The sequence below is a fragment of the Schistocerca nitens genome, chromosome 1 (assembly GCF_023898315.1).
Source record: "Schistocerca nitens isolate TAMUIC-IGC-003100 chromosome 1, iqSchNite1.1, whole genome shotgun sequence".
Taxonomy (NCBI): domain Eukaryota; kingdom Metazoa; phylum Arthropoda; class Insecta; order Orthoptera; family Acrididae; genus Schistocerca; species Schistocerca nitens.
In genome coordinates this window covers 571242813-571260359 of record NC_064614.1, presented here as the reverse complement: position 1 = coordinate 571260359, position 17547 = coordinate 571242813, and the positions used below count along the sequence as shown (strand labels likewise).

At 37.8% G+C, this 17547-nt stretch overlaps 1 protein-coding gene across 1 annotated transcript in view; it reads right to left on the bottom strand.

The window, feature by feature from the left end:
• The window catches only part of LOC126260577 (cilia- and flagella-associated protein 43), a 299972-nt gene extending 292080 nt beyond the window's left edge, over positions 1 to 7892 (bottom strand). Inside the window, exons 1-4 of the mRNA XM_049957946.1 lie at positions 7885 to 7892; positions 7646 to 7705; positions 7514 to 7572; positions 3994 to 4055 (exon numbers count right to left, since the gene is read on the bottom strand). Coding sequence (XP_049813903.1) covers positions 3994 to 4055; positions 7514 to 7572; positions 7646 to 7705; positions 7885 to 7892 — 189 coding nt within the window. The remainder of the gene's footprint in view (positions 1 to 3993; positions 4056 to 7513; positions 7573 to 7645; positions 7706 to 7884) is intronic.
• Between the last annotated feature and the right edge of the window lie 9655 nt (positions 7893 to 17547).

Sequence of the window (17547 nt, the reverse complement as noted above, 5' to 3'; positions counted from 1 at the left end):
ATGAACTTTTGATCACTGTTTGCTAATGTAGGCAGCTACACTATAAAATTCTCATTGTATCAGAAATTATTTTAGAGTTGTGAGGAGTGTTTTCTCAGTTTTGAAGTCTTGTAATTCCCTTGGCATTGCTTGTATTATCTTGATGCCAGAGTATTTGGGTCCTTCTTCAAAAATCGTAAGTCTATGTGGAGTGCAACGCAGTTGTTTTCTGTTCCTTGTGTGTATGAACAGTCTCATTAGTCTCCAGATTTGTGTGATCACGTAATGCACTCACAATGGTCTTGAATATATACAATGACGGAAATTTTAAAACAACTTTTACATGATTCTTTTTGCTTCTTTTTGAATATAATTCGAATGGCTTGCTTCTGTAATGTGAATATTTTCTTCATTCCTGTGATAGTTGTGTTTCCCCATATTGTGTTTCCATATTGCATGTATGGTTCAAAAAGTCCATGATAGACAGTGGACAAGAGGTCTCAGTGAGTTTACTGAGACAGTTGTTTCATTATAAATATCACTGAGCTTAGCTTACTGGAAACAATATTTATCTGCTGTTTCCAATTTAGCTCACTGTCTATTGTAATGCCCAAAAACATAACTGAAGCTACTTCATCCAGTACTTTTTCATCGAAGAAAATGTCCATATGTTCTTCTTTTTGTTTATTTTTGAAGACCATGTACATAGTTTTTTGCAGAGTAATAATTAACTCATTTTCAGAGAGCCATTGTGCTGTACAACTGACTGATATGAATGTGTTTTGTTCAAGTGGCTCCAAATTGTTGGAAACATTTAGCATAGTCACATCATCTGCATAAAGTATTTTGATTTCATTTTCACATGTTTGTATATTATTCACAAAAAATGTTATACAAATGTGAAACCCTATTATATTTGTAATTGATGTGACATATTGTGGACCACCATCTGCTGGTACCTCTCAGCATTTAGAATTTCGTTATACTCTAGGTCTAATTGTCAGCTGCTGTGTCGTAACCAGCATGGCATTGAGCCATGAAATTACATTATGTGGCCTAAAACTATTATGTTTATGTCTTACAAATTCTAAGTTGTGCACATATTGTGGCTGCACATCTGGTATGTTACTGTAATGCCTCAGCTTCCTTATGGTATGTTTTATTTAATTTTCCTTATTGGTGAGGTACCAGCCATTATCTAGTCAGCTGCACTTACAAATACACTATGATTATAATGAAAGTTAAACTTTGAAAGTGCTGTAGGAATAACACCACTGGTCAGAATAATGTCAAATTGCAATGCAATATTACCAGAGATTGGGGAAAATGTATGGCAGAAGGAAAATAAATAGCTACAAAATGTAGCAACAGATGGCGCTATAAGCATCATAATTTAATAGTGGTCATCTACAAGTGACAAATGAATCATACAACAATGCCTAAGGTGTACATTTGACATTAAACAAACTGTACTACTCAGTATGCATGTGTGTACAGGTGTGATTTTTAATTGTCTTGAGGCCAAGAAACGTATAAAAAGCATAAATCACAATCGAATAGAATTATTAATTTCTGTGTGACTGTTGCAAACATGTTCAATGCACTGTCCTACATTTTCTGCAACGAGCTGTAATCGAGAAACAGCATGTTCCACGAATGATCAAAGTGTTTGCGGGGTCACATTCAGAATGTGTTGCACATTGCATGCCTTCAATGCAGCTAAGTTTGCAATCAGAATACTGAACACATCTTTGCAATGCCAGAAGTCACATGGATTAAGATCAGGTGATTGGGACAGCGAGGCTGTAAGGAAATGGCAGCTGATAATTCTAGCATTTCCGAAATGGTGCTTCAGCAGCTGCTTAACTTGATTTGCAATGTGTGGAGGTGCACCATCTTGTATAAAAATGATCCCATCCACACATCCAAGCTGTTGGAGGGCTGGAATGACATGGTTGCACAAAAGACACCCATATTGCTTATCAGTGACAGTACAAATAACAGGACTGGAAGTACCTGTCCCTTCAAAAATATATGGCCCTATCATAAATGATGCCATAAAACTGCACCACACAGTGACCTTTTCAGGATGAAATGGTCCTAGTTGATTTGCGTGTGGATTTTCCGCTGACCATATTTGACAGTTCTCTGTATTGACATATCCTGTTAGATGGAAGTGGGCTTCGTCTGTCCACAAAATCTTCAATGACAAATCATTATCCACTTCCATGTGAGCAAGAAATTCTAAAGCAAAGATCTCTCTTTCTTGCAGGTCAAGAGGAAGCAACTCATGCACACGGGTAATTTTGAATGGGTAGCAAAGAAGGTTGTTTTGTAGGATTTTATGCATCATGCACACAGGTATGTCCAACGTTCAGGCAATTCATCATGCACTACACATTTGCACATCACCACTTGTCTCCTCCTGCATTGCTGTGGCCACTGATTCCATTGACATTGAATCAATTCGTTTCCTCCCTCTTCCAGGTTGTACACCAAAAGAACCTGTCTTTTCAAATTTCTGAATCATTTTCTCCAGACCCACAGCAGTCATCGGACCAATACCTTTTTTCAAACCCTTCAGTCTCTGGAACTTCTGCAGAGCAAAACGTACATAGTCATTATTCTTGTAACACAGCTTTACAAGTAGGGTGCAATCCTGCATTGAGACAGTCACGGTGAACATCGCAGACGTGAAAGGAGGTAAAGCCGTGTACCCGGCATGCTTATACCAACTTCAATGAGTCGTGCGGATGACAGGTGTTTTCATTTATGTGTTCTGACACATACAGCACTACTTATTGATCAGTTTTCACACTATTGTTTTCTGCCATACGTTTTCCCCCTTCTCTGATGATATTCCACTGAAATTTGATGTCATTCCGACCACCTGCTTTATTTCTACAGCGTTCTGAAAGTTTAACTTTAATTATAATCATCCCATACATGCACTGCCAGTTACACCACTGCATTTCCTAGAGCCACCACCATGGCATGGGAGTGATGCCACAAATGATTACACTACTACCAATGAGATGCAAGCATCACCTCTCTGGAGCTCCAGCAGTGGATGTACTTAAGTTCAAACATTTATGCACTGAAACCCTTTTTTGTGTGTTTGCTAGTTGAATAACATTTACAGATTTTGATAGTCGCTTGAAATCTTCTGAATAGACAATGTATTGAAGAGTGACAGATTCACAAATCTTGACATGTCTCTACATTCAAATCTACTGTGAAGAATAGATGCTGCAAATACTGAAACAAAGTTATCTATTATATTTAGTATTTGATATTATATGTAGAATAAATTAATAGCTGAATTCTCTGTTCCTCACTCTTGTATCCACTAAAGAAACACACAGCATGCAAAGAAGACACAACAATTAGATGTATTAATTACCGTATTTACTCGAATTTAAGCCGCACTCGAATCTAAGCCGCACCTGAAAAATGAGACTCGAAATCGAGGAAAAAAATTTTCCCGAATCTAAGTCGCACCTGAAATCTGAGACTCGAAATTCAAGGGGAGAGAAAAGTTTTAGGCCGCACTTCCAAATCGAAACAAAGTTGGTCCATTGTAATATGAGACACAATTTAGGTTGAATGAATGATGATACAGCTGTAGTAGTTTGGTTCGAGTCGTAAGCTTAGCAGTTAAGCTTTACCAGGTAGCTGTTGTTATGCGTCAGGTGCTCAGTCCGTATTTATACGGATACCCTTCCTTTTTCACGTGCTTCGTCTGGTGTGAATTGATTGCTTATTTTTCTTTGATCTGACAAGTGCAGTTCTCTTTGTTATAGGTGTTTCCGTCACTCAGAGCTGAAAATGTATTACTGTACTGTGTCATGCATTGTTTGTCGCATTCTGAAAATGAGGGTTTATGGCCTGTCGCCGCTCGCAGCATGGCTTGCTTTTGTGCACGCTACCGCCGCTTACAATTAAAAAAAACAAAGAGAGGAATCGTCTCATTAGCGAAACAATGGCAAGAGACTGCTATTCGTTGCTACTTACACTGCTGCTTTCTTTGATAATGATCAACAAGAACCAAATAATAGACTGCGTATGATAGAAGATGTTCTGAACGAGAATTTAGCGAAATTTCTTTCCATTTGAAAATCTTTGCATATGCCTCTTTAGTACATTACATTATGCACAGAAATTATAGTCATCTTAGATTTAAAAATCTAATCAATTGCTGTGCTTCATTTCTGACAGTATCACTATTAGGCATAAGAATAATACGAATATAAACATGACATGGTATGTATATTCTTCCGCGTCTGCTGTTGTCTCACTCTAGTTTCGTAGTTTATTAGGCGGACAGGATTTAAATGAGATAGCAGCAAACACGAAGGAATACATGGCAAAATGTTTATATTCATATTATTCTTATGGTGAAGAGAATACTGCATGTGATTCACAATTCATAAAAGTTCCTATTAGCAACCATTTCTTCTCACAGTTAGGAAAAAATTCAGAAAGCAGAGCTGGCCATATTGACAAATATCCCAAACAGTCTTGCCAGTCGGATTTTCTTTAGTACATTGAAATGCTGCTACGTTCGAAGAGGAACAATACGGAATTTGTATTTACTTCGTTGGATAATGTATGAAAATGCAGTGGTCGAAACTCGGGGCGGAGAAAAAAAAGCTCGTCTTCCACCTTTTTTTTTTATTTATTTACTGACGCAGAGGTTTTGGTGCTAGTATTTGTCTTTGTGCCTGTAAAGCATGCCTGCGTAGCGCTACATATATTCGACGACAGAAGTTAGTTGTGGCGGCACCTACCAACATTTTTCAGAACTTCCGCTTACTTTGCACTCGATTCTAAGCCGCAGGCGGTTTTTTGGATTACAAAAACCAGAAAAAAAGTGCGGCTTAGATTCGAGTAAATACGGTATTGCACACACATCAAAAAAGTTTTGGATCACCCTGGTTCCCAGAACTCCTGAAGGTAGACATTGACTGAGGATGTTGTATCACAGACACAGTCTCTTTGACTGTTCAGAGATGTCACTAAACCTGCCCAAAGATGTAAACAACCATGCACGAGCAGTGTCAATTAGATGGAGAGGGTCTGACAGCCGATCAGTTTCAGTAATTCCACTAGGAAGGAGGTTTACAGCTTGTGTTGTCTGTAGTTCAACCATGCCTAGATGGTCAATACTGCGGTTCAATCACATCCGCATTGTTACTTTGTGCTAGTGATGGGGAGCTCGTGAATGAGTCATTCAAATGAACGCTTCACTCCAGTGAAGTGTGAACTAACCACTCGATTTCAGTGAACTGGTACTTCATACTCTTCACAGATAGCACACTACATACTTTTTTCTAGTTCACTCACTATCTTCCCCTCTCCCTCTCCCACTACATCGGCACTATGTCACTCATCCTCCCTTCACTTCAGTCCTCCCTCTACTGCCAGTCGACGAATCGTGCGCTATTTTTGGGGAACGATAGGTTTACGAGAGTTGTGTAAGTGAGGGGCGAGAGGAAGGCAGCGTCAGCTGTTCCCTGCAGTGCTGACATCATTACCCGTGACTATTTGTGCAGTTATACTTCGTGTCTACGGGTAGCCTACAGTTGGCAGCGCTTGCAGACAAATGAATATTAAAGATACAAATGAAGAGGCTGGCTGTGTCAGCACGCACAGCCAACATGAAAATAAAAAGGTTTGTTAATAACGCAGAAAGAGGTATTTTACTTGAAATCGTACCAATGACTACAGGTGACAGTTTACGTTTTGAATGTGGAGGGTTATTATTCTCAACAAAATAAAATCTACTTAAGGTAGGTATATAGAATTTGTGACAGTGGTAAACATACTCCTTCTATTTCGCATTAAATTTGAAAAGGAACACAAAATTTTACTGCATTTCGTTGGTAGCCCTAGGTTTCAGTCCATGAATACAACAAAGAATGTTTAATTTAGCAGATAAAGACTTTTTTGGGCGCTTCATGAGAAAATGTCGGGCAAGATTAAATGTAATACCTTCTTTATATGTGCCAGGCTTCTCTGTTTATCTTTCCTTTGTCCCCTTCGACCAAGCTCTATTTAAGTTAGCTCAGACACTGTAAGAGCATAAAACGTTGCGTGCACGTTACTGCATAGTTCGGCCATCTGTTGGTAAAATTATGAAGTATGACAAAGCTTTATTGTACGAGCGAGGCAAAGCGGGCGTAGTCGCGGCGAACTGGGCAACTTCGCCGGGCTTCCGTACTTCGTGAATTAACTACTTGATTTGAACGCTTCACGGCAAAGAGTGAAACGAATGAAGTAGTTCACGGGAATGAACGAGTTCGACCCATCTCTACTTTGTGCCAGAAAGGGCTCTCAACAAGGGGTGTCTTGGCATCTTGGAGTGAACCAAAGCCAAAGCCATGTTCGAGCATGGACTAGATACAGAGAGACAGGAACTGTCAATGAGATACCTCGCTCAGGCCACCCAAGGGCTACTACTGCAGTGAATGACCACTACCTACAGATTATGGCTCGGATGAGCCCTGACAGCAATGCCAACATGTTGAATAATGCTTTTCGTGCAGCAACAGGACATTGTGTTATGACTCAAACTGTGGCAATAGGCTGCATGATGCACAACTTCATTCCCAAAGTTCATGGCGAAGTCCATCTTTGCAACCATGACACCAGGCAGCATGGTACAAATGGGCCCAACAACATGCCAAATGGATTGCTCAGGATTGGCATCACGTTCTCTTCACTGATGACTGTCACATATGCCTTCAACCAGACAATCATGTTTTGAGGCAACCTGGTCAGGCCAAATGCCTTAGACACACTCGCCAGTGAGTGCAGCAAGGTGGAGGTTCCCTGCTGTTTTAGGATGGCATAAAGTGGGGCCGATGTATACTGCTGATGGTCATGGAAGGTGCCTTAATGGCTGTACAATACGTGAATGCCATCCTCCAACCGATAGTGCAAACATATTGGCAGCATATTGGCGAGGCATTCGTCTTCATGGATGACGATTCGTGCCCACATCGTGCACATCATGTGAATGACTTCCTTCAGGATAACATCTCTCATCTAGAATGTCCAGCATGTTCTCCAGACATGAACCCTATCAAACATGCCTGGGATAGATTAAAAAGGGCTCTTTATGGATGATGTGACCCACCAACCACTCTGAGGGATCTACACTGAATCGCCGTTGAGGAGTGGGACAATCTGAACCAACAGTGCCTTGATGAACTTGTGATTAGTATACCACGATGAATAAATGCATGCATCAATGCAAGAGGATGTGCTTCTGGGTATTAGAGGTACCGGTGTGTACAGCAATCTGGACCACCACCTCTGAAGGTCTTGCTGTATGGTGGTACAACATGCAATGTGTGGTTTTCATGAGCAATAAAAAGGGCAGAAACGATGTTTATGTTGATCTCTATTCCAATTTTCTGTACAGATTCTGGAAATTTTGGAACTGAGATGATGCAAAACGTTTTTTGATATGTGTATTTTGCCTTTGGTTTTCATCTGTCTTTGAATTCAATGAGATTTTTTATTTTACAGCACATTGTATGCACTGCTTGCAACAAAGTGGTTATTCTTTGTATGATGCAACTATCACTGCATGGTTTTATGGTATGTAATTTTTTGCCATTAAGTTTTCATGGATGTGCTACTGTGCTTGTTATATTACTTTACACCTGTAACCTCGGCATATTTACTTTCACATATCTGAAGACGGCATTTCATATTGCTAAAACCAGTAATTCACTAATTTGTTAACACATGAATTTTGACAAAAAAAAGTTATCATAAGAAGACTACAGCACAGATTTATAGATTGCCACCTGCACCGACTGATCATGTTAGGTAACCACTAGTAGGAAATGTAGTTTCAGTTTTTTCAGCTCTATCAAAAATAAACTAAAATACCTTATCATGTTTTATCACATGATACCTAATAATCCATGAAAACTTAATACAAAATAAAATCTTATTAAATCAAATTTCAGAGAATTTCTGAAATATCTGAAGAATGTTATTTCTTCCAAATCTTTTCTAGTATATATCTGCACTGCTCCTGTTGTGCAAATCAAAATCAGTAGATTCAAATTTTTTCTGTGGCAACTAATCAATCATTCATTAAAAATAATTCTGTATTGGTTTTTATCTGAATCCACGCAACACAAAGTATTAATCATAACTGTCAAGCAAGGTACCACAGAGCATAATTCAACTCTCCGTCTGGCCATCCATTGAGATTCAGATATTTCAAAGTGTCCATAAAATATTTGAGGTGAATATTAGGATGATTCTTTAAGGAAGTTACAGATGACTTCCTTTCCTATCATCTTTGGTAAATTTATGAGATTATGCACTGTCTCAATTTACACCATAGTTTATGGATGATTAAACTATCAGTTGTCCATGAATGTAGTTAAATGTATACACTAAGAACATACCTTCTCCTGTAAATCCTTGAACTCTGTGATAATGGCCTCTTTGTCAGCAGCATAATAAATACTTTCTTTCGTTTCCTTCATTTCTTTCTGGAGGTTAATCCAAGTTTTGGTATCATCTGCAAAATAAACTTTGCTGATTCTTGACCAAATAGAATAATACAGAAATTGCTAGTGTAGAAGTCTGTAACACAGAGCAGTCTGGTTTAGGTGCCAGAGCTGTTTAACCATTTTAGAAGAAAGGATGATAAAAAAGTGGAAATTGGGAACATTTCAACAGAAGAAAGGCAGGAACCCACATACAGTGAACCAGCAAGCCATACGTCAAACACCATGAATGCCATCCCTGGAAAACATGAGGACTTTTTCCCACTAAGTACATTAGCTCAAATAGCAAGGTAAGTGGCCAAGAAAGAAATGATTTACTCCCTGTACTAATTTTAAATTACACCATCAAAATGTTCAATCACTCTTGAATAAACTAAATGAAACAGAAATAATGTTGAATGACCTAAATCATATTTCTGTACTATGCTTTACAGAACACTGGCTCAAGAAAGATATGTTAGAGCAAACATAGATTACTCAGTTCAAACTTGCAAGCATGTTTTGTAGGAAAATATCAAGTCATGGGGGTAGCTGTGTGTCCAAGTGGAGAAAAACTGTGTCATGAAATTTTAATTCTGGATAGCTGATGCCAGTAGGAACCAAAATTACTAATGTTATGTAGGGCATCTATGTATCATCTTTAAACTGCAGAAACTTGGTGCCACACACTCCAGCAGTCCAACCAGTAATGACTTAACATAACTGACGTGAACTATAATGGAACAAAAAGGCAGTTAGAGTTTAAAAGTGACTGGTGATACAACGTCCCAAGTATGGTCATTGCCCTTTCCAAAACTTCTTAACTTTTTTACCTGACTCTTCTTCAATACTTCATTTCTCAGGCAGACAAGGAAACCCTTGAGTGCATGGTCACAAGGTCAATCTTTAGTAAGGGTCATTTGAAAATGTTGTGTTAACAATTATGAAATGAAAATTTTTAGCTGCTAATGACTCGTTATGTGCATCAGGAGGGCAACAGAAAATGAGTGTACTTGCAGCTGATCAGACAGAAATACAGGTCTTTAAACTCTCCAGTTATTGTTCTGCCCATCACCAAGCTCAGATCATACAATCAGTTTGCATTTCATACCTTCTTCAAGCACCACAAATTTAAGCAGACAGGAAACCACTTTTCCTGAACCTCCTCTTGTGGAAGATTCATTCCACAAATTTACTGTGTTGTTTCCTGTACCAAAGTCATGAATTGTGAAATTATATGGTTACAGCTGTCTCTGGCAGAATACCATGGAATGTGTCAGTGTAAGTTAAAGGAAAACCTTTTGTAGGTCAGTTCATATAGCATTTGTATATTGTTGTTCCTTTTAGCCTTTTCCATATCATTTTTTAAAACTTTGTATGCCTGATCTGCTTTTGCATGACACAACTGACTCTCAAGTTTGATGTTGTTTATTTATATTTTGTCTGAATCTGCAATCATAAGCAATCGATACATTGTGAAGAGGTTGAGATTGGGGCACAGACACTCTTTAGAGGATTTATTTCTGCTGTAATGCCTCATCTGTTTCAGAAAACTCTAAATGTGTTTCCAAATGAGAGACCTGTCATCATTTGGTATGGCATGTAGGTGACTTACTGATGTGTTTTCCTTGAATGTCTTTAGGAGCCGTCATTCCACCTTCCAGTTTACATTAAAGAGTCTGTATTCATTGCCGGGTGATGCAGAATACGTCAAGCAATGTTTTTTGACACTTGTGTTGGCTGGGCTTCATATTTGAAAGTAACTTGTTCACGTGAAGTATTGTCTGTCTTACCTTCCTTACATCTGGCTGGAGGTTATCAAGTAAATTGGCTGCTTATTATGTGTCAAGGCATGATATTCTTCATACAGCTGTAACTTAATTTCCAGTTTTATGTCCTTGCATCATTCTTTTGAACACACTTCTAAATTGTATACATGACCCTAAATATTGCAGTCAATATTACTACTTAAGATCCAACTGAATTATCATATTTCACATTCTCTTTTAATAATATAGCAGTGCTCAGAGTGTGTATTAAATTTTCTTGTCGATGACAAAGACAGAACTGTAGTTAATGTTATTCTCATCATATATTTTTATTGTAATGTTTTCAGAAGATGCACATAATGTACGTTGTCAGAGCCATGTAATCTACATGGCACATACACCACTGTTCAGGATACATATGCTACTCTATAGACATACGACTTTTAACAAAACCAATAGAGCATTCTTCGTACAGCTGTAACTTAATTTCCAGCTTTATGTCCTTGCATCATTCTTTTGAACACACTTCGAAATTGTATACATGACCCTAAATCTTGCAGTCAGTATTACTACTTAAGATTCAACTGAATTATCATATTTCACATTCTCTTTTAATAATATAGCAGTGCTCAGAGTGTGTATTACATTTTCTTGTCGATGACAAAGACAGAACTGTAGTTAATTTTATTCTCATCATATATTTTTATTGTAATGTTTTCAGAAGATGCACATAACGTACGTTGTCAGAGCCATGTACTCTACATGGCACATACACCACTGTTCAGGATACATATGCAACTCTATAGACATACGACTTTTAACAAAACCAATAGAGCATTATTCCACTGACCTGCTGTGGATGCTGTTTTGCAGGAACTACCTTTGCTTTTTGTGATTTAAGTGCCCATACAACTTCACAAAGTCTTTTCCTCTCAATATCCTGCTAATTACTGAAGTTAATTTTCATTTTCTGTGCACTATTTGCACGTTTCAAACCACTTGCGGTATGTGTCACATTGCTACACTCCACTATTCTTGTAACATACAGCATTTTTTGCACAAAGCTGCAAAATCTCAGTCTCTCTCTTGCTGTCTAGTGCCACCCTTGGACAATAAATAGGTCAACTGTCACAGCAGGTGATGTTGACTGCGATATACAATATTACTCCATGTGATTCTACAAAATATCAAAATGTGCCATACAGCGTTATTCCTATGTATGCTTCACGTATTAACCTGATAGTTTAATACACTGGACAGTAAATAGGTCAACTATCACAGCAGGCGATGCTGACTGCGATATACAATATTACCCCATGTGATTCTACAAAATGTCAAAATGTGCCATACAGCGCTATTCCTATGCACGCTTCACACATTACACTGATAGTTCAGTAATTTTCACACATGTCAGCAACTGCTTTCATTGGAATTGGAATTATTACATTCTTCTTTCAGTCTGAGGGCATTTCACCTGTCTCGTACATCTTGCATACCAGATGGAAGAGTTTTGTCATGGCTGGATCTCCCAAAGCCATCAGTAGTTTTGACAGAATATTGTCTACTCCTGGTATCTTACTTTGACTGAGGTCTTTCAGAGTCTCTCAAATTCTCCTCACAGTACTGTATCTCACATGTCATCTTCATCATCATCTGCATCCATTTCCCTTTCCATGAAGTTACCTTCAATTTTATCTCCCTTGAATAGGCCCTCTATATACTCCATTCACCTTTCAGATTGCCATTCTTTGCTTAGGACTGGTTTCCCATCTGAGCTCTTGATACATACAGCTGCTTCTCTTATCCACAAAGGCCTCTTCAATTTTCCTGTACGTGGTGTCTACCTTTCCCCTAACGAAATATGCTTGCTTAGCCATTTTGCACTTCCTGTCAATCTGATTTTTTAAATGTTTGTATTCCCGTTCATCTGCTTCATATTCTGCATTTTTATATTTTCTCATTTCATCAATTAAAATTCAATATCTCTTGTGTTACCAAGGATTTCTACTAGGCCTTGTCTTTTTACGTATTTGATCCTCTGTCACCTTTACTATTTCATTTCCCAATACTACCCATTCATCTTCTTGTGTATTCCTGTTCCATGTTCTAGTTCACTGTTGTTTAATGCTCCAACATTTGATCCTTTCAACATATCCAGGCCCCATCTCCTTAATTTCCGACCTTTTTCCTATTTCTTCACTTTTAATCTACAGTATAACCAATAAATTAGGGTCAGAGTCCACATCTGATCCTAGAAATGTTTTACAGTTTAAATCCTGGTTCTTAACTCTCTCTCTTACCATTATAAAATCAGGCCCAAACCTTCCAATGTCTTCAGATTTTTCCATGTATACAACCTTCTTTTATGATTCTTAAACCAAGTGTCACTGTCGTTGTTTTGGTCTTCAGTCCAGAGTCTTGTTTGATGCAGCTCTTCCTACTACTCTATCCTGTGCAAGCTTCTTCATCTCCGAGTAACTACTGCAAACTATATCCTTCTGAATCTATTTAGTGTATTCATTGCTTCATCTCCCTCTACAATTTTTACCCTCTGTGCTTCCCTCCAATACTAAAGTGGTCATCCCTGGATGCCTCAGAACATGTCCTACCAACTGATCCCTTCTTCTAATCAAGTTGTGCCACAAATTCCTCTTCTCCTCAATTCTATTCAGTACCTCCTCATCAGTTACTGATGTATGCATCTAATGTTCAGCATTCTTCTGTAGCACCACATTTCGAAAGCTTCTATTCTCTTCTTGTCCATACTAGTTATCGTCCATGTTTCACTTCCATACATGGCTACACTCCATACAAATACTTTTGGAAACAACTTCCTGACACTTAAATCTATATTCTATGTTAACAAATTTTTATTCTAAAGAAATGCGTTCCTTGCCATTGTCAGTCTATCATTTTATATCCTCTCTACTTCAACCATTATCAGTTATTTTGCTCCCCAAATAGCAAAACCCATTTACTACTTAAGTGTCTCATTTCCTAATCTAATTCCCTCAGCATCACCCGATTTAATTTGACTACATTCCATTATCATCATTTTGCTTTTATTCATGTTCCTCTTATGTTCTCCTTTCAATACACTGTCCATTCCATTCAACTGCTCTTCCAGGTCCTTTGCTGTCTCTGACAGAATTACAATGTCATCAGCGAACCTCAAAGTTTTTACTTCTTCTCCATGAATTTTAATTCCTACTCCAAATTTTTCTTTTGTTTCCTTTACTGCTTGCTCAATATACAGATTGAATAACATCGGGGATAGGCTACAACCCTGGTTCACTCCATTCCCAACCCTTTCACGCCCCTCGACTCTTATAACTGCCATCTGGTTTCTGTACAAATTGTAAATAGCCTTTCGCTCCCTGTATTTGACCCCTGCCATCTTCAGAATTTAAAAGTGAGTATTCCAGCCAACATTTTTAAAACCTTTCTCTAAGTCTACAAATGGCAGAAACATAGGTTTGCCTTTTCTTAATCTATCTTGTAAGATAAGTCGTAAGGTCAGTATTGCCTCACATGTTCCAACATTTCTAGAGAATCCAAACTGATCTTCCGCGAGGTCAGCTTCTACCAGCTTTTTCATTCATCTGTAAAGAATTTGTGTTAGTATACTGTAGCTGTGTCTTATTAAAATGAGTGTTAGTGATGATTAAATTATGCTCTGTGCAAAACTCTGCCAGTCAGCTTCCTCTTTCATTCCTTTCCCCCACTCCAAATTCATTTATTATTTTCCCTTCTCTTCCTTTTTCTACTATTGGATTCCAGTCCCCAAGCACTACCTTATGTGTATGAATAATTTTTTTTAGTTCGTCATAAATTTCTTTGATCTGTTCATCATCTACAAAGCTAGTTGGCATATGAACTTGTACTGCTATTGTAGGTGTGGGCTCCAGATCTCTCTTAGCTACAATAATGCATTCACTATGCTGTTTATAGTAGCTAACATGCATTCCTATGTTCTTATTCATTATTAAACCTACTCCTACATTATTGCTATTCGATTTTGCATTTATAGCACTCTATTCACCTGACCAACAGTTCTTTTCCTCCTGCCACCAAATTTCACTAATTCCCACCATATGTAACTTCAACTGATCCATTCCCCTTTTTAAATTTTCTAACCTACTTGTCCTATTAAGGAACCGAACATTCCATGCTCCAATCCATAGAATGAGAGTTTGTTTCTCCTGATGACAATGTCCTCCTGAGTAGTCCCCACCCGGAGATCCGAAGGAGGGACTATTTTACTTCCAGAATGTTTTATCCAAGAGGTCACCATCATTTAACAATACAATGGAGCTGAATGCCCTCAGGAAAAATTACAGCTGTAGTTTCTCCTTGCTTTCACCTGTTTGCAATACCAGTACAGCAAGGCCATTTTGACATGTTACAAGGCCAGATCAGTCAGTCATCCAGACTATTGAGCCGGCAACTACTGAAAAGACTGCCCCCCATCATCAGGAACCACATGTTTGCCTGCCTCTTTACAGATATCCTCCTGTTGTGGTTGCACCTATGGTATGCCTATTTGTATAACTGAGGCACATATGACACTCCATCAAAGGCAAGGTCCATGGTTCATGTATTGTGATTGCATAGTTGCCAATATGTGGTGTACTGAATGCTATAAACATCATTGATCTTTTGTGACCTCACAAACAAGGGGTTCCTTGTGAGACATGACTGGATGCTGACTATGTTGTATTGTTTGCTGAGTAAACGATTGATGATTTTTCTGTTTTACTCCCCTCCATGCCTCCTCTAATTTATCCATTAATTCCTTCATGTGTTCATTGCTAATTCAATTGGTATACATGGCAAAGTCTGAGGATGAATATGTTCTCCTTCCATGTTCTCCTTGCAAAATAATAAAAAAACAAGGGAAACTAAAATGGCCTGATGGGGGTGAAAATCTGGATAAATCAGCATAAACTCCAAAGTAAGTATCATCTAATAACCAAGGGAGAGCAGGCTATAGACCTGAAAATTGGTTTTTTAAACATCCAAGGACTGAATGACAAGGAAGTGGCATTGAATGACTTCTCACCAGAGATTAAATTTGACTTATTGTGTTTAAGTGAACATTGGGCCAATGTATGTGAAATTCCAGTTTATAAGATTGAAAATTATAGTTTATCAGACAGTTACTGCAGAAAAGGTCACATGAGAGGTGGTATTGCAATTTATGTTGGTAGGTCAATCGATTGCGTCATTGGTAAGATAGAACTACATTATTTATGTGAAGGACTGAATTTTGAAGCCACTGGTATAGTCATAAGTAGTATGAAACTAACAGTAATATCATTGTTCATGTCTCCCAATGGTATTAGCAGTGTCTTCTTAGAAAAATTGGACATCCTTTTCTGTGCATTCACTGAGGAATGATTTACCAACTATGACATTATAGTAGGTGATTATCTCAATTCTGATTTTTACATGTGAACTGACAAGTGCAGTGTTAGTGATTTGAAAAACCTACTATGACAGTTCACTCTACAGTGTGTTAACTATAAACCTACTGGGGAACAAGTGTGCTTAGACAATACATTTATTAATTTTAAATGTGCCCAAGCCCAGTATGATGTAACAATGTTTCTCTTTTCTGACCACAAATCAGTATTCCTAATATATGCTAACAGGACCAGCTCAGTCAATCTTAGTGGTGACATGGCCAATTCAAAAATGGTGATCACTAGACCAATGACAAATGGAAAAATTGACAAGTTCAAGAAAACCCTTGCAGATAGACATTAGTTCTGTCAGAGAAATAATGGTAATCTGTCTATCAAATAATGAGTCAGCTAAGATAAATTTTGAATGGTTCTGTTACTTTAACACATTTCTGCAAATATTTGGTCATAGTATTCCCATTAGGAAATGTAAAGTAACACACAGAGGTTGCAAAAGGAAGGTGTCAAAAAAGAAAAATTTTTGGTACACCAAAGCACTGTCCGATATGAAAGATCATGTAATAATGCTGTTAGATGTATACAATAGCACTAAGTCTGAAAATGCAAAATCTCTGTATGCAGGATGGAGAAATGATTATAAAAAAGCAGTTACAGAAGCGAAAAAGTCACACAATGCCCAGTACATTGAGACTTCTAACAATAAATGCAAAGCTGCTTGGAATCTCATTAACAGTTTTGCCAAAGAATCATGTAAGCCTAAATACCTCTCCACAAGAGTTTAATGATTATTTTATTAAATCTATCAAGGAATTAAGCAATGGCATCAGTAAACCTGATATAAGTCCATCAGAACTCTTAGAAAAAATTATCATGGGACGAACCACAATAATATTCTCACTTTCTCTGAGCTTAAGCCTAGTACTGTATTAAAAGGTAGTAAGGAACTTTAAGTCATCAGATAGTGCTGATATTTATGACATGTCTTACAATTTGCCGAAGAAAGTCATTTGATTCCATTATTTATCCATTGACTCATTGCATAAATAAATTTTTATCAGAGGGATACTTTCCAGAGGAGCTGAAATTATCTAGGGTGGTTCCAGTGTATGAAAAGGGTGACAAAGACAATCCTGCAAGTTTCAGACCAATATCATCAATAGTTCCAGTCATAGCCAAAATAATAGAACACATCATTTACCATCAGTTGTCTGCTCATTTAGAAAAACTTGGAATATTTGATGTAACACAATATGGATTTAGAAAAAAAAATCACCAATGGTAGACACAATAGACTCTGTAATTAAATTCGTTCTTAAAGTGTTTGATGAGAAGGGATTTGCTCATGCCATGTTCTGTGACCTAAGTAAAGCATTTGATTGTATAGGAAATTACACTCTTCTACAGAAACTCCATTTTTATGGCGTCAGGGAGAACAATCTAAAACTACTAAAGTCTTATCTCAAAAACCGTAGGCAAGTTGTGTGTATTGGCACAAAAAAGTCTACAGAGAAACAAACAAAGGTGGGAGTTCCACAGGGATCTGTATTGTGACCGTTTTTGTGTCTGGTAATGATCAATGACCTACCTTCCTTAGTAAGTACCAATACAGTGCTATTTACTGATGACACTAACTTCCTAAACTGCAACAATGATATAAATAAGTTAAAAGATTCTGCTGACAATACACTTGCCCAAGCATCATACTGGTGCAGGTCAAATGAGTTTGTCCTGAATGAGAACAAAACACAAAAAAATGGTATTTAGTCTAAAGGACAAAACTCCTTTTATTGATCCCAGTTATATAAAGTTCTTGGGGATACACCAAGATGACAAATTGTAGTGGGAGCAAAACAT